Source organism: Polyodon spathula, chromosome 17 (assembly GCF_017654505.1).
Source record: "Polyodon spathula isolate WHYD16114869_AA chromosome 17, ASM1765450v1, whole genome shotgun sequence".
Taxonomy (NCBI): domain Eukaryota; kingdom Metazoa; phylum Chordata; class Actinopteri; order Acipenseriformes; family Polyodontidae; genus Polyodon; species Polyodon spathula.
Window position 1 is genome coordinate 909,751 of NC_054550.1, and position 23,488 is coordinate 933,238.

General features: G+C 35.7%; 2 protein-coding genes across 2 annotated transcripts; one reads left to right on the forward strand and one right to left on the reverse strand.

The window, feature by feature from the left end:
- The first annotated feature begins 1,784 nt into the window (after nucleotides 1–1,784).
- zdhhc13 (zinc finger DHHC-type palmitoyltransferase 13) lies at nucleotides 1,785–11,987 on the forward strand. Its single transcript, XM_041276554.1, has 17 exons — nucleotides 1,785–2,039; nucleotides 2,644–2,813; nucleotides 2,974–3,096; nucleotides 3,418–3,495; nucleotides 3,872–4,016; nucleotides 4,200–4,264; nucleotides 4,792–4,954; nucleotides 5,230–5,355; nucleotides 6,137–6,270; nucleotides 6,892–6,992; nucleotides 7,999–8,123; nucleotides 8,418–8,480; nucleotides 8,584–8,677; nucleotides 9,023–9,106; nucleotides 9,725–9,882; nucleotides 10,381–10,478; nucleotides 10,718–11,987. The coding sequence occupies exons 1-17, from the start codon at nucleotides 2,016–2,018 to the stop codon at nucleotides 10,860–10,862; spliced, it is 1,896 nt and encodes a 631-aa protein (XP_041132488.1). The 5' UTR covers nucleotides 1,785–2,015; the 3' UTR covers nucleotides 10,863–11,987.
- Nucleotides 11,988–14,966: 2,979 nt separating this feature from the next.
- Nucleotides 14,967–22,611, reverse strand: LOC121329617 (transcription factor E2F8-like). The gene is made up of 14 exons (XM_041275288.1): nucleotides 22,187–22,611; nucleotides 20,971–21,067; nucleotides 20,468–20,734; nucleotides 20,014–20,170; nucleotides 19,341–19,658; nucleotides 18,926–19,087; nucleotides 18,562–18,699; nucleotides 18,183–18,395; nucleotides 17,959–18,043; nucleotides 17,271–17,799; nucleotides 16,804–17,079; nucleotides 16,559–16,688; nucleotides 16,111–16,481; nucleotides 14,967–15,776 (listed from the first exon to the last, which is right to left on the reverse strand). Exons 2-14 carry the CDS (start codon nucleotides 21,058–21,060, stop codon nucleotides 15,597–15,599), a joined length of 2,916 nt encoding a protein of 971 aa, XP_041131222.1. The 5' UTR covers nucleotides 21,061–21,067; nucleotides 22,187–22,611; the 3' UTR covers nucleotides 14,967–15,596.
- Nucleotides 22,612–23,488: the final 877 nt, after the last annotated feature.

The window sequence follows — 23,488 nt, forward strand, 5'->3', positions numbered from 1 at the left end:
TGTTAGCATATGGATTTGTTCTTCGTTTTTGATTCGATAAAATATATTCTCGTGAACAAAACAAGAGAAAAACAAAGTTAATAAAATACATTCCAGCTAAAGTCATGATGCGCAATATTAAAGAACATTTTTAACGCACGTGTTGTTGTGTTAGTTAGACACCTATATTGTCAACAACAAACATGCAAAGCAAAACCGTTGTTTGTTAAACATCATTTTTGCGTATCTGTGAAAATAACACTATGTAACACAATTTTTGTTCCTGGGTAGTAAGTGTTATTTCCTAACTGCTTATGCCTCAAAAGTATAGAAAATGGCCATTATTCCCCACAAACTTTGCTTTTGTGACCAGGACAGTGATATTTCAAAATATCACTATTTCCAATGAGAAAACGGGCAAATGTCTTTTCGTTCACATAAAGTCAGAAAAAAACAACATATGGATCCAAATTAACATGTATTTATACTAAAGTAATACAAAAATGACTACAAAAGATTTAGAAGTGAGTAGTTTTTCAAGATTTACGATTATACTGTATTTACAGTATGTCCTGTCCTGGTCACAAAAGCAAAGTTTGTGAGGAATAATACCCATTTTCTATACTTTTGAGGCATAAGCAGTTAGGAAATAACACTTACTACCCAGGAACAAAATTGTGTTACATAGTGTTATTTTCACAGATACGCAAAAATGATGTTTAACAAACAATAACGGTTTTGCTTTGTATGTTTGTTGTTGACAATATAGCACACAACGGCCATGAATTTTGTAGAATTTTTAAAGGTTTGCTGATAAAAGGGGGTTTTAACAATAGAATACGAGTGAAAAGCTTGAGATGTCTGGGAGATAGGTCCTAAATACGGCATTTGTGCAAGTTGAGCTAGTCTGTATCCTGTCTGCGTAAATACACTAACAAATAGCGCATCAAACTTCACGACGCGAGGGTGGAAACCAGAATGCTGTTATGCTTTCAAATGTGATGCTCTACCTTTAAGTGTCCAAAATGAAGCAACAAGTACACCGGATCTTGAAAAATAAAAAATGTGTTACACGGTGATCAAACCGCTTACCTGGTGGGATTCAGCAAGCGCCCACCCTAGGCTATGGTTTTCCTTTTGGAACTGCCTCAGATGAACACTCCCGTTGAGCGAAGAGACAGTTAGTTGAGTTGCTGTATTTTTTATAACCTTCATCCTGTTTCTAATTATGTTACAGTTTAGCCACATCATTGAACGTTGGAACCAGTGCTCTGAATTCAAAAATATCCACAATTATTGAAACTTACCTATTGATTTTTGCATTTTTTTAAAGCTGTTATTTCAATCTGAATCCAAACAGACGTGTGATTGATTGCATGCACAGCAGTGGTAATAGATATAGACGACTCGAAGATGGTATCATGACTTCAACCATTGTTTGTACTTAGCTGTGCATAAAGGAAGCCCTGACGTTCAATCTAGTGGACTGCGCTTTTATTAAATTGACACGGTGTTGTGATCAGACTCTGATAAATGTATATATATATATATATATATATATATATATATATATATATATATATATATATATATATATATATATATATATATTAGTGTTCTGGCTGTGCAGTTATTCAAAAACTTTATTTTTAAAATGAAATCCAGAAAACAGACCATAGTGCTTTATGAACTTCTGAGCAAGTAATTAAGTCAGCAGTCTTGGATCCACACCCACAATCACAATAGTCCTGGCTAATACTAGTATACGGGGCTATTTCAGTTCAAATCAATGACAATTCTAAATCTGGACCAATGCAGCAGGACGCATGTCTACTTCGTTTGTTCTGGCATTTAATGCAGCTGTGCTGTTGTTTCATGCACATCCCGGTACAGTATATTTAAAAAATAATAATACAATCGCTTAATGGGCGGGACTTAAGCAATGCAGATGATGAAATAGGGTATGGCGCTTGGTATCCAGGAAGGCAAGCTTTTTGGAAGCGAGCGAAGAAAAGTAAAAGGCACACATCGGGAACATGGAGTGGAAAGAAGGGAATGCAGTAAGTTACAGCTCAGTGTTTAATGGATACAGGTTTACAGCACAACTGTAGGCAGATTTATGAGTTTATATTTTGTTTATCGCCGCTACCAAGCTGTGTAAAAGCAAGACTGGCTGGGTGTGTTAGAGCGTTTTTGCACAATTTATTGTAATCCTACACTTAAAAACACACACACACACACATTCCCAAGAGAAACCACACGAAACAAGCCCCGAGGTTTCGTTCAAAGATTTCCTGTACAATACGGTTCCAGTTCTTATTTTCACAAAGTTAACCAGAGGGCCTAAAAATAGGTGTCTATTATATTATGAGAGTGCGCCACAGCATAATAGTCACTGCTAAAACATTTAAATGTATTTCTTCGCTTTCACGTGCAGGTTGATTCAGTAAGAGGTAGGATGAACTGCAAAAGGATGCTGTTTTTGATTGCAATAAAATGTTGATTCTACACACACACATTCAAAATACAGTTGCATATCTATTAAAATGAATGACTGTGTGTAGTTCCTGGTGATTTACAATGTCATGATTCTGATGGTTCAGATTGTATATTTACACCCCAGGCTGTGTAAATACTATACTAATAGTTATTTACTTGAAATAGTGCCGCCATCATGGGCATGGGCACGGGCATGGGCATGGGCATGGGCTTAGACAGGGATTCCTTGGACATCCTGGACAGATGGATCAAACGACAGATGAACGCACACAACAACCCAAAAGCCTTTCGTTCGAAGATGACCAAAGCAACTGGGACATTGTAAAAGCTACACAGTAAGATCCTTTTGTTTCTGTTGTTAGTGTGAGATTAATATGTCTTTGGTGTCGATATCAAAATGTTGCATAAAAATCCCACAAGTGTTTGCTCTTATTGATGGGACACAGTTGAGTGGGATTGTAGTGTTGACGACAGTGGTGTTGTTTTTTTGTAAAGGTATGGGGCTCTGGAAAGGTGTAAGGAGCTTGTGGAAGCTGGTTATGATGTCCGACAGCCAGACAAAGAAAATGTTTCTCTCCTTCACTGGGCAGCTATCAACAACAGAGTGGACCTGGTCAAGTAAGCATTTTAAAGTCATTGTTGCATTGCCTTTCTACCAAGCAAGTGGCTTTCTTTAAGCACACTAACAAGCAGTGCAGTAAAAACAGAAAGAAAAACTGTTCTTCAAACAGAAATATCTGAATTAAAATATTACATTTGTTATTTGCATCTAACAAATAGCCTATATCAAGAAGCATGTTAGGGATTTAAGTGCTCGGATATTTCTTAGATATTGGTCATGTACTTTTTTTGTTCACTTGTAAATCATCTGTTATGTTAAATGTAAATAAACAAGATGTATTTGTCCTTTGTGTTAATCTTAAACATGTTACTGTGCAGGTATTACATTTCTAAAGGTGCAATAATAGATCAACTGGGTGGAGATTTAAATTCAACTCCTCTTCACTGGGCTGTAAGGTAAATATTATTCCTTCTGTGCATCCCTGTGGGGTTGCTATTGGATTGCTCAGGTCCTCCATTGGTTCTGTCTGCTTTAAGGATGTGAAATAAGACTCATGTTGCTTACAGTGTGGCCTATACAGTGTGGCTAATCAAGCTTGTAGTAAAACCTGGAATGGGTCAAAGTGCTAGGCAATAATCATTTCTCTGTAACATTCAGGTGTAGTGATGGCCCCATCTGCTTAATGATCCAATCATTTCAATGAAATAGGGCATTGTTAGCACACAACATCTTTCTCAAACATTGACACATGATGGTAGGTCTCCAATCTGTAATTAAATCCATTCCTGGTACTGTTTTACTCTTTGGTTTTAATGCATGTTTTTTCTTTAGGCAGGGTCATTTGTCAACAGTGGTCGCGCTGTTGAAATACAGAGCAGATCTTGCACTGATAGATGGAGAAGGGTATTGCAGTATTCACCTGGCAGTCCTGTTCCAGCACATGCCCATTATAGCTTATCTTCTTGCAAAAGGGCAGGTAGGAATTTGTAATGAAGAATTTAGTGCAGAATTTTGTTGAGTAAAAATATTAGTAAAGGTTTTTTTGTTTGTTTGTAATTATTTTCATAAATATTACAATCCAGATTTCCATCTGTAAATAATCTGTTATGTTTTATTGTGCATAAGTTGTTGCAAGTTGTTGCATTTTATATATCTGCAGGATGTGGATATGCCAGATTTAAATGGACAGACACCTTTGATGTTAGCAGCTCAGAAAATCATTGGGTAATTATTCATCTCTGTTTATTTCAGTGTAATTTGAGATGTAAGGTCCTTGCCTAAACACCTTGGTGCCTTATTTGTCTTCTGCACTGACATTAAGGTCACGTTAGAAAAGACCATTCAGATATGAGGGATATATCTAGCCTGAGCAATTCAACCAAGACTGAAGCATTGAATGAATGTATTTCTTTTTTCATAAGAGGCACTGTCCACAGTGTGAAAGTATGTCAGTCTGGTCAACACTGTGATCAGGAACAAAGTGTATCACAATTATCTTCATGTACAAATTAAAACCCGCAAATCTAAAAACAACAGTACCTTTTTTTGATTATCAAATCAAATTGACCTTACCTTTAGTGATGATCGCAATCACATTAAGAGTTTAGTCATTTTTGCTCACAGTGATGTGTTGTTTTACCACATGTGCGTTTTATTTCCTGTTTCCTGAGAAATGCTGTGCATTATCACCTTTCAGCATTGGCTGTGCCTTCATCTATACTGTTCTTGTTTTTTTTCCCCAATATTTGTAGACCTGAGCCTGCTCACTTTCTCCTTAAGTTTAATGCTTCAGTCAGTGCTGTGGACAAGGTACATAAAAACACCCCTCTGCACTGGGCAGTGATGTCAGGCAATGGCAATGCAGCTCATTTTATATTGGAAGCAGGAGCTGATGTGGATGCCCAGAACGCGAAGGTGAGGCGTGATTTGTTCACAGTCCTACTCATGTAATCATACTGGGAGAATCAGCAATGCTTTAGGCACATGTTTCATGCCCTATATCTGAATGTTAAAACAATTTCACCTTTTTGCAATGTATGGGTAATCAGGAACGAGATGATTCAATTGAGGAAAATGTCAATCATAAACAGAAATGTGTTCATTTGCATTTTATTTTTTGAGTAAAAATATGGTATTTGGTATATGATTCATAAGTGACCCTGGAATAATGTTAACCATTTTAAATTTAGGGAGAGACGCCTCTTGATCTTGCTCATCAGGTTAGGAACCCCCAACTGATTCACATGCTAACACAAGTGAAGCAGGAGAGAAATAACGCCAGCATGATGATTTTCAGGAGATTGGAAAGATACAAGGTAGGTTCGTCATTCAGGACCACAAGTGAAACTGAACATAAGCAATACAGACGCTTGCAGGGTTTGCAACAAGTCAGGACTTTTCAGTTACTCTTTTGATTTATTATCCTAACATATATATATATATATATATATATATATATAATGAATATGAAATATACTATTTTTCAATGTATATTACAGCATTAGTGCTCGGTCATAAAGTCAACAGAAATGATAACTCCTTTATGTTTTTGCTCTAGGATTTGCATTTTTATTTTATTGGGTTCAACAACCAGCAGTCCTATCAACCTGTTAAATAATTTAGTATTTTTTAAATAGCTTTGATGTTCTGAATATAAATTGGTGTGACCTAGATACGGTGTTCCCTGTTTGGTGTTCTTTCACTTGGTATTAGCCCGTGCTCATTCGTAAAGAGCCTTCCTTTCATTGTTATTTCACAGCGATGTTAATCACAGGTGGCTGTTGGGCTGAGAAAGGAAAGTTGCCTGGTCTTTATTTGGATCATTCCGATTTTTCTTCCCCAACGTTTGTCAATAATGAGTCAGCCTTGCACTTAGTACTGTTAATAGTCATGCTTTGAGTGGAATTCTCTTTCCCATTACTTTGTTCTGCTTTGTAACTGCTAACGGTTAAACCACATCCATTGTTGGAGATTTTAAGGAAGGCATGGAAACCAAACTCTGTAATCAGAAAACCAGATAAAGTACAGTAGTTTATAATTAACAATCATTCACTTCTGTGTTTTTGTTTTTTTTTGTTTGTTTTTTTTTACTTTTAGTTCCATTTGGTCTTGCTGTTTTGCATTTGTGTGCTGTGGGCAATAGGATTCATAGCTGACATGAATTCAGAATCATGGTTGCTTAAAGGAACTCTCTTTGCCTGCATGTTTGCAGTAATTCATCTTGTTACAAGGTTAGTAAAGGGTTGCTGTTTGGGCAAGCTTCTGTAAAAAAAAAAAAAATAAATAAAAATGCTTGTATTTGTGTATGCATACAGTACATCACATGCTTATGATGCAAAAGTTTCTGAGAAGTTTGCCTTCCAGCCAATTTTCAATAGTTCACTGATGATTTTCAATTTTTGGTTTCAGCCTGAAAACAGATAGAATGTAAAATACAGTCTGATCTTCTTTTCAGTTTGTCATTAATACAAGTTTGTACCTTTTATTTTGATTAATTGTGAACTGGTATTTCATTTCAGCAGGTGAACTTGCATAGCAACCTACATTAAAGCATGTATGACTACTAAATTAAATAGATTCTGCCCTGCCTGAGATCTAATATCATGTTTGTCTAGTGAGCAATAAAGCCAAGTGCTTACTAGCAGCAATCAGAAAGGGTCACTCCCTTTGTGTTGCCTAATCAACTTTCTCATTCAATTGGAAAACATTAAAGAAAGGGACCACAAGGGGGCAGTGTAACTGAATTCTCGGTCTACTGAAACCAGCTAGTGAGTGTTGGTTTTCATAGACAATGGGTTTTCTGTATATTGTGCATAAATACAATAAGAGCAGTAACTGGTATATGTTCACAGGCGGTTCATGGATTCTCAGGTCCAGGCCTTCTTGCCTGCAGCTCTTCTCCTGGCCTCGATCTTCTGGGTGTTTGTGACCTGGTTTGTTTTGTTCCTGCCAGATATCCTTTTTAATTTGCTTGTAATATAACGCTGATCATAATTACATTGACTAAAAAAAAAAAAAATTCTAAACTGTTAAGAAATTAATATTATAATTTTAAATTCATATTTTCAGCTTTTCAGCAATATTGTAACAATGATTTTGTGATGAGACAGAATGGCTTTACATTCGTCATGTCCAGAGCTGGCCTCTCAAGGTCACAGAACAGTGTTTTTATTTTATCATATTTATCCCCCCTTGACATCATTTTGTTTTTAAAACGAGTTATTTTGTGTTATTTGGCCTGATGCTCTTTCATATTAAAAACGGGCCACAGATACTTGCTTTTTTAATTAACTTTCACAGCGAATAATAATTAAATAAAGAAAGATTGGCTCGGAAGAACTACAGATAGCAGAAATGTCAGCAGCATGAGAGTTCTATTGATATGACACTTCATTTTTGAACACTGGCAGTTATATAGTCTTCAAACCAAGAATATAGTACGTTCCAGCGAGCAAACTGTTTTACAAGACATTACTTGGTAGGATTACTTGTAAAAGTTGTTTAATTAGATAAGGTTGTATATTAAACTGTATAATTGGCATGTCACGTTGACTTATGCATACTGTAATATATACTGTATGTGTAGCTGACCTTGTGCACTGAAAATTTAAATATTTAACCTGTCTTAAATTAAGATTTCCGGACCTAATTTAAGTAAGAATGCTGCTTTTCTAATTAATTAAGTGTATCTTAAAGGAAGCTGTGACAGAGTAGAATGACTGCTCTGGCCATGAAGTTTTTTTTTTTTTAAATATTGTCTAGTCCTTCCTTTTAAGTCAAACACAATCTGGAACAGTGAGATGGTAGAGTATAGTTCTAGTAAATGTGGAAGTCTGTTGGACTGCTTTAAATATCCAACCTACAGCTCTGCTGTACAGTAGTTTAAGGTAGCATCTCTGGTACGTTCTGTATTTTATAGATAACCGCACACACTGTAAACTCCTTAACATGGAGAGCACATCTGCCTGAGCCTGTCTTCCAGATCCCCTTTACCATCAGTCTTACAGGACTCCTGTATTTCTATTACAAAAGCTGGAGAACAGACCCTGGGTACATCCGAGCCACAGAAGAAGATAAGAAACAGGTGTATTATTAGGTTTTCTACAGTTATTATTACTGTTTGCTAGAGCAATAGTAATATTCTGAACCTACACAGTTATATAAGAGCATCCTAAATACATAGACCGTTTGTAAACTGTATTTATTTTTTACAGGATCCTTACATGCAAGGAAATAGACTTTTCTCAAAGCTGGTTGGAATTCCAGAAACAGATTATCTTTTAAATAGTCCTGCAGTAGTAGATGCTTTTTATAGTTATGCCAGAGTGATAGGCTGCTGATAACCACTACTTGTTTTTCCTTTTTTTTAATTATATAGAATGTTATCACTCTTGCAGAGGCAGGCTGCCTAGAATTGGGGCTGTTTTGCAGCTCATGTCTTGTAAGTAAAGAAAGAAAAAGGTCCACCCTCTACAAAAAAAAAACTATTTGACAACACGTTGCAGAAAAATACAGTCCTATCAATATATTTTTTTTCCTTCCAGGTGCACAAGCCTATGCGATCAATGCATTGTTTTCAATGTGACAGCTGTGTGGCAAGACATGACCATCACTCTGTCTGGACTAATGGCTGTATAGGTGACTATCATGACCACGAGTTTTAGTCGTTTGTGAAGGATGAAGGAGACAGAATCTAGATATTATGTTAGTGTGTGGGGGGGTGGGGGGGGGATAAATGTAAGATAAATCATTATGTAGAAGGGTGGGTGGGTAGGTAGCGCAGTGGGTTAATGTGCTGGCCTCTCATTTCAGAAGGACTGTGTGTTTTATGATAAGTTTCACTCTAAGTGTACGCATTTTGTAATCATTTCGGTGTGTGTGTGTGTGTGTGTGTGTGTGTGTGTGTGTGTGTGTGTGTGTGTGTGTGTGCTGACTCCTGAGAAAACAAAAAAGTAACATGCTGTTTTTAATGTTCTGGTTCAGGTACTGGAAATCATCGCTATTTTTTCGGATTTGTGTTTTTCCTCTCACTTCTTGGAGGGTGGATGTTCTATGGGACCATTGTGTGTAAGTTTTTTTTTTTTTTTAATGGAGGAGAGCGTCTGTAAAATATAAAGGTATCCCATTCATCTGGTAAACAGATTAACAGCCAACAGTGACAGTACCTGTGTGTGTGCAATTCTGTTTCTTTACAATTTTCATTGTATTTGTAGTATATTTGTACAGGTTTTACATCTCACTACCAGGTTATCAGTGACAGACAGTACATGCAAACTGACAGCTTTTGTAGGGCTGTATATTTAGTTATAGCCCCAAAACCTCTGGCAGGATGGTTCTTGCAGGTTTCCTGATACGCTGTAGAAAAGCTTAGGAATGTCTAGATACATTGTTTGTGTGTGTATGTAGAGAACAACATATATTCAAACTAAATGAGAAACCTCACCAGATGCTTTTTAATAGCTGTATGTTGGTTTCAATTTCCCACTGCCTGCAGTCCTTATCCAGTTCCTTTTGATGGTCTCGAAATGAGCTACCGGAATGAGTTTACATAACATGCAAAAGCTCCTGTCCGCAGATATAAAGGCATGTTCTTTTATCACCTGACAAATGTGCCCAGGGGCAAACTACTGTAATACATGTTCCTTTTTGTATATAGTAAGAAACCGATTTCTTTTTGTTTTACAGATTGGTCATCTCACTGCCCGACTAACTATCAGGAGGATGGTGTGTGGGGATTTGCAACTCAGATTGTTTCCTGTTCTCCCTGGGTGATGTTCGTATTTGTTGTAGTTTTCATTCATACCTCATGGTCTTCTCTCCTTCTACTGACACAGCTGTATCACGTGAGTGCTCACAAAGAAACACTGTCGTGTATTGGTGTATAGTTTTTTATTGAACCCAGTGAAGTTGTCTTTACATAATACATTTGGACTTCATTTCTTTGTTTTGTTGTATTGTATTTATGCTACATTATTTTTTTTAAGATAGTACAGTAGTAAAAATGTATAGGCTTTATATATTGGTTAATTTTAAATATTACTGGTCTGAAAAGTTAAAGTAATTGGTAAAGGAATATCCATAAGATGGATCTGTGAAGTATGCATGTTTGAGAATTCATTGAAGTAAAATGCTGAACCCTTTATTTAAGTCATAAAGCAGTCTTTAGATAAGCATGCTGTGTGGATAAAGGTAGGATCTCAAGACAAAGGATGTTTTACATCTAATTAAGGTTCTCTATTAAATTGTAACAATGATGGATTCATCTTAGATAATAAGGAGTTTATGAAAATAAGAGTCTAATTAAATGAAATTAAAAACCACGTGTTTCATTTTACCTGTAGATTGCTTTCTTGGGTTTGACTGTAACTGAAAGATTAAATCTTTTGAAGCGTTTAAAAAGATCCAGGCGTCCAATGTCAATCAGGCAAAACCCATACAAGTAAGTCCTTGACTTTACTGGTTCTCAACAAACTTATATATTAACAAAAACTGCAGTAATGTGTTTTATACAACATAGGTATGCTAAGTATATTAGAGGTGTTTATATACTGTGTGTTTGTGGTCTTAATGGGAAGTTTACAATGTAACAGTGTTTCAGTTGTTGTTGTTGTTGTTGTTGTTGTTGTTCTTATGTGATGTTTGAAATAATGTTTTGTTTCTTTTCTTTTGTTTTATTAGTTTGGGTTGTTTCAAGAACATTGTGAATTTCTTCCAGTTGAGGTGCTTTGGCCTGTTTAAACCAAACATCGTTGACTGGACTCAGCAGTACAATGTATCTGTTCACTCGCAACAGCCAGTGCCTGGTGACTTGCAAGCAGTATAAAAGGTTTATTGGTTTGGTAAATGATTGATATTTAAATTCTAGACATTACAGCTATCAAAACTGCATTTGATGATATTTATATATATATATATATATATATATATATATATATATATATATATATATATATATATATATTTTTTTTTTTTTCTCTATTGTATTGTCAATTGTTATATGTTCTCTTGCAATGATTTAAGACTAATCAGAGTGATTTTCCCTGAATATGTTTCCTGCTTTTGTATGATTAGTTAATTAATGTCCAAGGTTAAATAAGTCTACAGTAGCTCACCTGGTAGAAGCGCAGCCGCATGGTGTATAGGGCGAGTCATACAGTGCAGGTTTGCTTCCTGGCTGTGTGGAGTCGCCAGTCTTCACTGGAGATTCCGAAGGGAGTGCCACATTAGCTCTGGCACTCCCGTGGGTTATGGAGGCAAAACTGGCAGGGACTGTTTCTCCTCATAGCGCCTCAGTGAACCCTGCTGGCAGGAGCCCAGTGAGCTCCAAAGCAGACACCTGCAGGGCTGACCTTTGTCCTCCACAAGTCAGTAGCGTGACTGGCATCCGCTCTCAAGTTCCTGGGTGTAAAGAGGAAGCTGGCTCAGTCGTGGGATCGGAGGACGCACACTGAACCTTCAGTTCTCTAGAGCTGTGTGGGGAATTTCTGCGGGGAAGGGAAAAAATAATGGACATTCTAAATTGGGGAGAAATAATTGTGAACTATTTCCTGTGCATTTTATATTTTAAATTTTTTTTATACAAAAAAAAATTAAGACATTAAAACTTTACATGTTCTGTATTGTGTTTTCTATATATTCAGACCTTAGAAAGTAACAGATCCTTGCTCAGTATTCCTAATCCAGTATGAGAGATGAATTGGGTGAAGCCCTAGACTACAACCACAATCTTTAGGAAATTACAAAAGCACCGAAGAAACAACAGTCTAGTTGACTTAATTTTACCTTGCGGCTTTCTTAATGTTTTTTTACTTAATTTGTGCTATTTTTTGAACTTTGGGTTTATAAAACAATGGATAAAGTTTGTGTTCTGCTGTTTTAAGCACTATAACGTTGTTTTTATATCACAAAATTATCTTATTTAGTAACCTTAAATAAACAAAAATCAATATCTTCGTTTGCATTGTGCAGTTTGCTCAAATGCAGAGTGTTAATTTAATTGTTGTTCATGCTTATTTAAGCAAACAGATCAAATCTGAATAATACTGAGACACGAGTTCCACAATAGTAGGTGCATTACCCAGTTTAAATGAGTACATCCACAAATAAAGAAATCTAATTAAATCAGCAAAACTTCTGAAGTACGGTTCTGATGTGGGGGTGTCTGGAAATTGGAATAACAATGTACCCGTATTTCAGCTATTATTTAATCATTTCCATAATAACCAGGCTTTTTAGAGTTTGAAAATAATCCAAATATAATATATATAACAAAATAGAAACTACAAATAAAGGAACAATCAGTAAAAATGACAGTTGGTGTAGATCTATTGATATACTGTAAAATATTTAAATAAGCATTACCTTCTTGAGGAACAAAAATAAATAAATACATATATCTGACAAACATTACATTTCACTGCCTTTAAGCAAAAGGAAACACAAGGTAGTTATTGAAGTCAATAGTGTGAGAATAAGGAGATACAATAACATTTACAATATTAAACTGCAGGGTTTACAAGTATTTTTTGGGGGGGGTTTCTAGATGTTTTTGACAATTTACTCTTGCTGTTCAGCACATCCCAGATTTCCAAGACCCATTCCTTTCACACCGAACTACTTTGCATAACAATCTAGAAAAATAAGAAAACATGAAAAGGGTGGTCCCATCTGTACTAAACTGCATCCCATGCCAGTTGCTTTTGAAGCTGTTATTTGGCGTAGGATTTGAGTTAAGATAAGTGAGTCCAAAGGCAGATTTTATGAGAAAAATAAAACAATTGTTAATGGTATATAAGTTGCATGAAAAACAACTGAATTGCAGGATAAATGAAATTGGGTAAATCTCTTATTTATTTATTTTTTTGTTGAAATAATTGTGATCCTATCCAAAATATGCCTTAAATTTAGCACTTGCCACATCTACCCCACTGTGTTAACTTTGCTATACTTAATAATGTTGTTGGGTTTTTTTTCAATGTTTTGACAGGGCAACTTTACCTTCTGCTACCCCGTAGAGTTCAAATAAACAGTTAAAAAAAAAAAATTACAAAAAATTAATGATCTTAATGAACATGTTCAATTTTAGTATCATTTTTTAGATAACTAATTGTTTTCATTTGACCTTTACAGTAGATTTCTCCATCTTTATGAGTCACTGTAGTTGATTCCAGGTTTTTCTTTTAGAGGGCACACCAAAAGCATGTCTTGTCAAGGCTGAAGAGATTTAAAAAAAAAAAAAAAAAAAAAAAAATGTGTTTTAATCTGTTTTAGTCAGTACATTATGCTATTCTTTATTTAATTAATCTTGTAAATGGAACATGCTGTCGTACAGGTTTTTTGACCCCGAACAAATCAAGCAGGTTTAATATTCAGCAGTATATCTAAACAGAGAAGATAAAAAAATAAAATAATAATTCTCAGGACCTTAAGACGTGTCCCATAGTTTGCTGCAGGGCTCTTTTATATGGTTAGCTATAATGTGCTTTGGAAAGATGTGCTCTCAATCCTGGGAAAACAGCACACATCAGATAACAGGAGCGTGACAAACCCAGCAATACTGGAAATGGCAATTCCTATTGAAAAGCGGTTTATTCTTACGCTACTAATGGAAATCGTTTAAGAAGCTTACCCAATGTTTTCCAGCTGAGACAAATTAATTAGGAAATAATATTTTGCAAGTAATTAAAGAACCTTTTGAGTTTGAACTGGAATATTAAATGTGACATTTACATATAAATGAGAATAGATTTGTCTGTTTGTTCAGATGTTTTAGTGTAATACAACCCATACAGGTTCATGCTATATACCATGTGTATGTTTCGTGACAGTGAATCTCCTAATTTATGAACTTAACTGTCTTATTAGAATAGCTGAGTAAACAAACTTAACCCTTTAAAGTCCTCACATACCCCCCTATCATTTTTCTGCAGCATAGACAGATCTGGAGCACCGACAGCACTTCTCTGCACCAACAAACTTCTGGGCAAATTTGTTAGAGTTGGAATTCGGCTTTGATCTTGTGTTAAATTTATTTATTTATTTTTTAAAAATAGTAACATTATATTAGCAATATTCTTAAACATACACTATTCATCAGCAGCCAGTAGGTACAACATTCAACTGTTGCAATGTGATGTTACTCTCACAGTTCACTTTTCAAAAGCAGAGCGCTGCTGTTCTGTGATCAAGTGAGAACACAAAACTTCAGTAAAGACCCGGACACTTCCTTCAACAAGTGTGCTTCTCATTTCCTCAGTCAGCTGCTGGAACCCTACTGATAACCGTCAGATACTTTGGGAATAAAAAAAAAGAGGGAAATCGTGACGCAATACCGTTTCTAGTCCTATCAGTCTGGGGGAAAGAATTAAAATTTGCCCCAACAGATGGCACAATTAGTTGAACAGCTCTAAACCTGTCAGCTGCTAAGCAATTGCTCCCATCACAAAAGGAGCTTTTTCAGGTCCAGATGTGAAGTCTCTTCAAACTTTCTATCACAGTGACGCTGTGAAGTCTTCAATGAAGATGGGGTATTTGTTTTGTTTTGTAAATTAAGAAATCTTTTTTTCATATTCATATATTGTAAAAATCCTTTTATTACAATATTTGAAGATATTTATTAAAATAGTAAATAGAGTGTTATTCTTGGCTAACACATGAGTTCATAAAAATGACAATTTTATTTGTTGAATCAAATACTATAAACAGGCCTAATATACAATATGTAAATTAACCACAGTACAATTCACCTGATTCGGCTAATATAATTATTCTTTACATACATTCACAATGTTGTTTTTTTAATACGCCCCACCCATAAGTATTCACGTGTAAAATGAAGCAAACATATATATATATATATATATATATATATATATATATATATATATATATATATATATATATATATATATATAAAAAATATGCAGTGTTACAGTTAATTTAGTTACAGCTCAAATTCGTAATAAAACTTCAAATATGTTCTCACACACGTCAATACAAAATGTATTGTTTTTTTTATTATGAAAACTAAACGTATTACATTTTTGCAAATCAGTTCTAAGCTGTACAGTCATTCATATGTATTACTCAATTCCCAGACCCTGTTACGTAGGTCTTGCAATTTATTTTTTTGGAGTAACTGATACCATCAAAGGCTTAAAAAAAAACACAGCTGAAGACCATTGCTAGCCTCCACTTACTGATATGCCAGTTATGGTCTCAGCATTACTAATGGATAGTATTTATTGGCATCATGTTTTAAATACACATATTTAAAAAAACAAACAAAAACATGCAAGTATATTACTACAGAAGCATGCAGCTGCTTCAGTTCATTAAGAAGTGGAGGAAGGATTAAGAATTATATCAAATTTAAAGTATCCCAAATATATGTGCAAAGAAGTTTCGCCACTACTATATTATTTAGAAAGAGACTACATTTATAGATATATCTGGAGTGAGGTAAATTTACATAAGGGTTAAGAAATAACACATTTTGTGGCTCAGGAAAGTTCAACATTGCAGGATTTAGCAGCAAAGCATATGTCTGCTACCAAAGTCATGAATTGTCTTCAGTGCTGACTTCAAGTTTCCTTTGTGGTATGTAAATATTTTCTTGAGGAGTTCTACTGGCAGTAGAGACCACTGTAGGCAGCTGAGACAAGGCAGAAACTGGGGTGTGGAAGAAACTGTCATTGTGTCCAGACTGAGATCCTTTGGGTGTTGTCAGGACAGCAGTCTGTAAAAGTTGGGGCATTGTTAGAACCTAACCTAAAACTGAACATGCTAGTTAGATTTCATTATCAGTGATACATTGTAACTTCTGTATACAAATCAAATGAATAGGGGTATAGTTATCAATGTAAATAAGTTTATATAGTACTAGTAACTAGATCACCTCAACAGAATCAATGATCGTTTCTTAATCTAAAGTTCATTCAGATTAATTTTTTTAACAATACCATGATATTTTATTACATGAACTCAATAATAGATAACATATTAACATTTACCATACAGATAGCTTATTAATATATACGACAGACAGCATGTCTGTATTGTAAGATCCTTACCTGCTGTAGGCTTATCAAGGTCACGGGCTGTCCTGGTATCTGATTGTGAACATGTAGTGGGCTTGGCTTGACAAAGACCATTCCTCCTTGTTGAAACCTTAAATGACCAGTGATGGGACTTGCATGCTCTACGGGAGTGGGCAAGGTTCCTGGACTCACAGAGGGGTGTATCCCTGGAGAGATCAATCCCAGATTCTGTAGTGTGAAGTTAAGAATTCCTGGGCTTGGACTGTTAACTTGACATCCTGAGGCAAATGATGGGCTAGCCTGGTTAACCAATTGATATGAGGAAGTGGAATGAGAAACTGGGAGCTTTGAAGGAGCAGATGTAAAGGTAACATGATGGAAGTCTGATGTAACTGGCAGGACACCTGAAAAAGCAAACATTAATTAATACACTTGGAATAAATCAGTGTATTTTAAATACTCTTCTCAATCTAGTGAATACCTGTAATGGGGGATTGGTAAGCAGGATGAGTTGAGGCTGTTTCACCTTTTCTTTCTGGGGATTTGGATCTTTGGCAGTTAAAAAGTGATGGGTGCGATATAGGAATGAGATAGCCTGCGGGTATTAAAGTCTGAAACAAAAAATTAAGAAAACTGTTAAATAAGTGATTTGGACAACTTGGGACAGATTTATTTAGTCCTAGTTTTGTGTTACATTTTAAAATATTTAACTATGTAAAAAGTTACCTCAGGCTGCAAATGTGCAGGAATGGTAAATGCTGGCATTGGCACTGTTCGCACTGGAGTAAGCCCAGCTTCACTATCAGAATAGGGTTTCTCTTCATTTTCCAGGAACCTCTCCACACTTTCACCAAGATTTTCTGAACCCTTGTTCCCTTTCCCTTCTGGTGTATTAATAAACTCAGGGTCTAAGTGCAGGGCTCTTGGGGAAGGTCGATTTGCTATTAAACCCCTACGGGCCTTCACTCGTGCTGGGAACGTTTCATTAAGCTCGGCTGCGTCCTAATGGGGAAACAAAAAAGAACAAATGTATTTCATTAGTAAAGACTAAAATCCTTCTCACCAAGAAAACACATCTAGTACTTTCCCATTTGCCAACATCACATTCTCAGTGTGGACCAAAACCTTAATAAGTCACCCATCTATCTATCTCTCTATCTATAGGATTAAAAAAAAATGTAAAAAAAGTTTACCCCAAAATTTGTTTGTGTTTTCGATATTTTCTGAGAACTGTTTTCTTGAAATGTTTCAGTGCAGACTCGCTTTTGGCCCTTGTCTGGGGTGGTTCGCTGATTGACTGAAGAGACATTCTTTTGTGACAAGTCATTCTCCTTTTCACTGCTAATAGAGTCTTTATTTCCAGTAGGTGCACTGTGTAAACTATTTTCAGAGTTAGTGTCAGCTGGACTTCCTGCTGTATTATCTCCAAAGGTCATAGACCGTACTGCAAAGCTAGAGGGATTTGCCACTGGCCTTGCTGAAGAAGAATGCAAATAGATGGCATATGGTGCAACAGTTTGGTTTTGAGGTAGTATCACTGGAATAAAAGGAGAATAATGTGCTTGACTGTAAGCCTGAACAGCGAAATCTGTCTGGGAAGAACTGTTGGCACCAAGTTCTGAACTTAATGTGGATTCCACATGTCCTGTAGTTTTAGCAGCTTTTCCTTTCATCTTTTGGGAAGGTTTTGCATAGTGTGGTTTGGGTTTACTTTTACTTTGCCTAAGAAAACAAGAAAATCAGATTATTAGATCTTTAATAGAAATAGAACACAGCTCACTTGCTTCTGATACAAAATATACATTCCCAATTACCTTTAAGACAACTATAAACATCTTGCATTGAATTACAGAGTGTAAGAGTGTTTAAAAATGCACTTACTTTAATTGCTCATCCAACTGAACCTTACAGATTGCCGCCAACTGGGCCATTCTGCTTGAATGCAAATCGGTAAGGGAGGAAACACCTGAAATAAAAGAACAAAAAGTGGAGATAAAAAACCCTCAAGGTCTGCTTAGTCTTGGTCCCAATACAATAGGCACAGTGAAAAACACACACACACTTACATTTTTACTAAATCAGAAGGGCTTCTTATAAATACTTACCAAATGTTTTTTTGACAGGGCTGCTAGGTGCAGAGTTGATTTTCCTTCTGTCATCCTCGATACTCTTTGCCAGTTTAACAAGAGATGGGTGTCGGGTAAAGCTGTGCTTTGTCTTACTGGAAGGGAAGAGATTTTTGGCACAGTTGTCCACTGAACTTCTGGATTCTAATATACTAGACGTAACTGAGGTAGGGGTTGTCAAAGTCTTTGTTCCTGTGGACAGCAACAACAAAAATATATTTAAAGACACAAGTTGAAAGCAATGCAACATGGTGAAATCAGACCACAAAAAAAAAAAAAAAAAAACATGCCATTTAAGAAAACTACAAATGAGTCAGACTCAGAATAGAGTCAGACTCAGAATATTTTTTCCACATACTCTTGACGTCTGGGAAGTCCTCAGGTCCTGTCCACTTAAATGCTGGCTTCCGTCCCCTCTCTTCTGTAACATGGACCTTTCTTATCAGCGCAAGGCTACTCAATACATTTGCTATATCGTACAATCTTCTGATTTTTGCTGCAAAACAAAAACAAGTGTTATCAATACTATTGTGGTGTAGATTTACCCAGTACTGCCGGATTAACCCGTGTACTGTGTTATCGTTTTGAGTATTACAAACACCAAAAACATCGAGAGATGGAAAGACACCAACCTCTATACATGGTTAATATGCCCTGCTCTTGGTTTCCAAGTGCATACAATGTCAAGATGAAAAAGTGGGATATACTAATAATATACTCACTTTTGAATTTACTCTTATCTAAATCGACCACTTGATCTTCTCCAATTAGGATTTTGGCAGCAACTTCCAGGCTGACCACACGGGGCTTGGAAACCAAGAAGAGCATTACAAACTTCTGACTCATCACTCTTAAAGATTTGTCTTTCCTGCTGTTAACAGACGCTGTCAAGAGAAACAATGGCAAGCATTAGCAGAAAACCTGCAGTGCAATATATTATACTATGTGTCAATCTTTATTCTTCTTACCTGTTCCGGTTTGTGTTAATTCAAAACAATTATGCCAGTGACACTAAGAGTTTATGGCATCTAATACTGATACATGTCCTGTGGCTTATGGCAAACTTCTTGGCATGATAACTATTATAAATTTGTTATCGGACAGAAATTTTGCACTTTTGCTATTCTTTAAACTCACCAGCTCTAAATTCCATCCCAGGAAGCTCCACAAAGCACATTTCCCGATGCCCAAACTCAGTTTCTGTACTTCTCAGTTTTGATAGGCGTTCATGTTCTTCTTCATTATCTGAATCAAACTCTTTCTCAGAATCTTTCTGTTTAATTTGCTGCATCTGTTCTGCATATTTATGCCCCTCGCCGACTGTCTTCAATGTTCCAAGCGTCTGTGTAAGGTTGCTACGTCCATGCCAAGTGTAACAGTTCTTTGCAAGACGACTCACCATATGCAAACTTTCCAGTACATTCACAATGTCATAGATGCGTCTTCGTTCTACGTCTAGATCATGACAAAAAAAGCATTTTTTTAATGATAAAAATCGAAATTGAATCCAGATAACTGTAGTGCAGTAACTACTGCCATTTATTTATTCAATGTTCTAATCAACTTGCCTCCATTGTACAGGGTGTTAACAAAGTCCCTACGCATAATCAATGTGTAGAAACTGAAACAGGCAATATTACTTGTGGCAAGACACCTTTCACCAGTGAGGTTTCTGAACTATGGACTTTGTAAACACTTGGTTTAACGGTTGTAACACCAGTTCCCTAGAACCCCAGGTTGTTACACTCAATACCTTAAGAGTAAAAAATGAAATAAATGTAGACATTTTTCAAAATAAATAACAACTTACTGAGTTCTCCAGCTACTTCATCAAGACAGATGTTGTTGTTCAGTGCAGGGTTGGGATAATCTGGATATCGTGCTAAGAATTTATGACAAAGTAAACCTAAGCTCTTTTCTTTTCGGCTTGGTTGAAGTCTATCAGATTCATCCCCAGACAGGTGTTCCTAAAGACAAAGGAAAAAGGTAGACACAATTAAGATCATGTTAGAATTACTGAACTATACAAGGTCAATGTGAGCATTCAAATATGAACTCATACTTGTATTGACTCATTAAAGGATCTAATTTGTACAGTATTTTAGTACTTGCTTATTGCAGCTTTATAAAATAAAGCCCCACCGAACCATATTCAAATATATTCAGTTATTTTAAACAGCAAGACAGTCAAGAATATGTACAAATGCTCAGTATATGATACATTTATATAAAATAAGTTTGATTTAATCTTGAGTGACTTATACCTGAGAACAATCAGTTGCCTCTGTGGCTTCATTTTCACAAGTGCTCAGCTCCTTTTCCCTGTTCCTGATCTCAGGGCTAGCTGCGCTGATCAACATTTTGAGGTTTGCTGTGGGAGTCAATGGCTCGCCAAGAGGAGTATCTTTTCCCTTTGTTGGTGTTGTCAAAGCTCCCATATCTGGCTGTATTTCTCCCAGTATTGAATGTGAGGTAGATAGCTTCAGTGGTGTTTTTATGACCCTTGTGTGAGGCTCCAAGAATATATTTTCCTACATAAAACAAATAAGTTTAATAATGACGGTGTTCATAAACACATTTATAACTTTGTACTAAAACTATATAAAAAGACCATTTTCTTTTTTAAAACACCAAAAACTATTTTGTTCAACATCTTGCAAAAGCTGCAACACAATATACTATATAATACCTTTTCTATTAATTAAAGTTACACAACATGATCAACTACTACTGGAATATAGTACAGCGATAATGTAAATAGCCTGACCTTCTGGTTTGAGCCCTTGTCCTCTTCATCGTGTTTGTTCCTTTGAGGTCTCTCTGTCAAATATTGCAAATTCAACACGCTACTTGTCATTTTCCTCCTGAAAATTATAATTTAAAAACAGTGTATTACAAAATGCATCCATGGCTTAATTATTACAAATGCAATTTGAAAAACAAAAAAAAAACAATTACAAATGTAACTTACCGAAGCTTTTTCGTTTTTCTGTAGACCAACAGATGTCATTAAACTAAGAATTAAAATAATATATGCAATCACACAAACTGAACTCCGGACTGCTTGATGTAAATGAACAGTCACACAAGCTAATCAGAAAGATAGTTTACTAAATTGCCCGCCTACTTTTACTCGTAGCCAATACAAACTAAGCGGGAGTTACTATCAGCACAAGTTAGATTGGCCCATGCTGGTAAAGATATTTTTAAAAATTTTGGCGCGGAATTCAGCATTTTATTTTGGGATGCAATTTATAGTGATAAATAAACTATATATATGTATAAACTATAAATACGACTGACACTAACTAAGAAGCTACATTTGCTATCACTAAAACAATATTACGCAGACTTATATTTTGCTACCGTTGACTTAGTTTTGCTAAAAGCTGGTGCTAAGGTATAAATCATTTTGTGTTTAGTAAAATAACGCAGTTGTCTTGACTGCTTTTAAAAGCAATATAGGCCGGTGAATATTAAATGCGCCAAACGTGTATGTTTGTTATTGTTTTGTTGTATCTGGTATTTAGACTGTACATTTTAATGATAACTATCGAATTAATAAAATATTGATTAGGTAGTGTTAAAAAAGGAGCGGGTTCTTTAAATTTACCCGCGCGTCCCGAACTTAATGTTTACCCCCGCTGCAGCGCGAGAACTGTCCGTTTGGGTTTAAACCCAAACTTTGGTTTTAACGGCAAAGATCAAAATGAATCTTACTTGTAAACGCCATGGTATTAAACAAACAAACAAAAAACAATGTACATAACCTGGTTTATTTAACTAGAAAATACTGCCGAAGAGATCAATTCTGAATTGTTGTGACGTCAGTAGTACTGTATACACACTTAACTCTGAAATTGCTGGAGGTAACAATCACGTCTAGATTTAGATTTCTGAAATTATATATTGATCCAGTTGTCTTTTACACCACACTGTTTCACAGAGAGAAGTAGACATATAATATATGTGTTCAAACTTACCCAGTCAGAGAAAAATATCAATCGATCCCTCCAAATTACTTAGGTTTGCGGATTACACCAACTCCAAATGCTGACGAGTCATACAGTTCAGAAAACAAATGTTTACTGTACAAATACACTCACTTCCACACCAACACGCAAAAATTCCAGATAATTGAGATTTTGTGATCAGTAAACTGTAGATTTGCTTACGTGTCTAGATTTTTGTTTAGGGCTGCTGTATCTAAACTACTGTAAAACTACAGTAACTTTTATGAAATGCGAACCTAATTTACAAACAATAACACTCATTTATAAACCATATGTAATCACTATGTATATATTTTAATATATACATAACTTTTTATCTAACCGGGAACAGTGTAATTGAATGCTTGTCCGAGTTAACCTGCCAGTCAGTATGTTAAAATTTCAAAGCGTATGTAAAGAAAAACAAAACCGCAGTTCTCTGGCTGGCTAAATCCCGCCTGACGTAATTCATTCATCGCGCTCTGGAATCCGACCCAAACTGCATTTCCAGCCAATCAGTGCCTAGTAAAACAAAAGACTGGGGGGTGGAAAATTAAAACGAGTTGAGCTGGTTTTTAACACATTCAAAATGTAAATGAGCCAATCCCAAAATAATCTGCAATCTAAGGGATTTTTTCTTCTTAATTTTTTTTTTTTTTTTAATACATGACACAGACGTCTGAGTAACTTCGAAATCTTGCATTCTACTTTTTTTTTTCCAGATGCTATACATCTAGTAAATGAAAAACATGCAGCACTAATGCTTTAGAATTATGAATGCAGTTAAACAGTTAATTTACTGCATGGTAAATTTATGTAATTATTGCATTAAACAGAACCTGGGACAGGTTAACTCATCTTTCTGGTTATAGTAACAAATCTATTAACCGTGCAACATACCAATACAAAAATTAAGGTTTTCAGTACGATTTGGCAGACCTGATGTGTCAAGAAAATACTATATTGTGATAATTTCATTTTTTTTTTTTTTTTTTTTGGTTTAGCAACGATGTACACCCACCACTGTTTTACTTCCACCTTTCATGCTGTGTAAGCACTACTGCAAACACAATCCTACACAGCCCTGTTTAAAATACAATAGCTGGATCGACTCGGCATTTAAGACGTAGTGAGGGATGTTAGTTCATTACAGTGGATGCTAGATGCACTATCATGCTGACTCATCAGTTAAAAAAAAAAAAAAAAAAAAAAGCTGTAGCCAAGTACCTGTGAATGGCTGCCATTTTAAATAAAACGACCCTTATATATCGACCTATTTGTTTTAATCAATAA

Coding starts and splice junctions, on each gene's coding strand:
- zdhhc13 (XM_041276554.1), top strand. CDS start 2,016: ATGGAGTGGAAAGAAGGGAATGCA. Junction 5,356..6,136: donor GGAGATTGGAAAGATACAAG/GTAGGTTCGTCA, acceptor TTTTACTTTTAG/TTCCATTTGGTCTTGCTGTT. Junction 8,124..8,417: donor CAGAAGAAGATAAGAAACAG/GTGTATTATTAG, acceptor TTAATTATATAG/AATGTTATCACTCTTGCAGA.
- LOC121329617 (XM_041275288.1), bottom strand. CDS start 21,060: ATGACAAGTAGCGTGTTGAATTTGCAATATTTGACAGAGAGACCTCAA. Junction 17,800..17,958: donor CAGTTGGATGAGCAATTAAA/GTAAGTGCATTT, acceptor TTGTTTTCTTAG/GCAAAGTAAAAGTAAACCCA. Junction 15,777..16,110: donor CCTTGATAAGCCTACAGCAG/GTAAGGATCTTA, acceptor CAACTTTTACAG/ACTGCTGTCCTGACAACACC.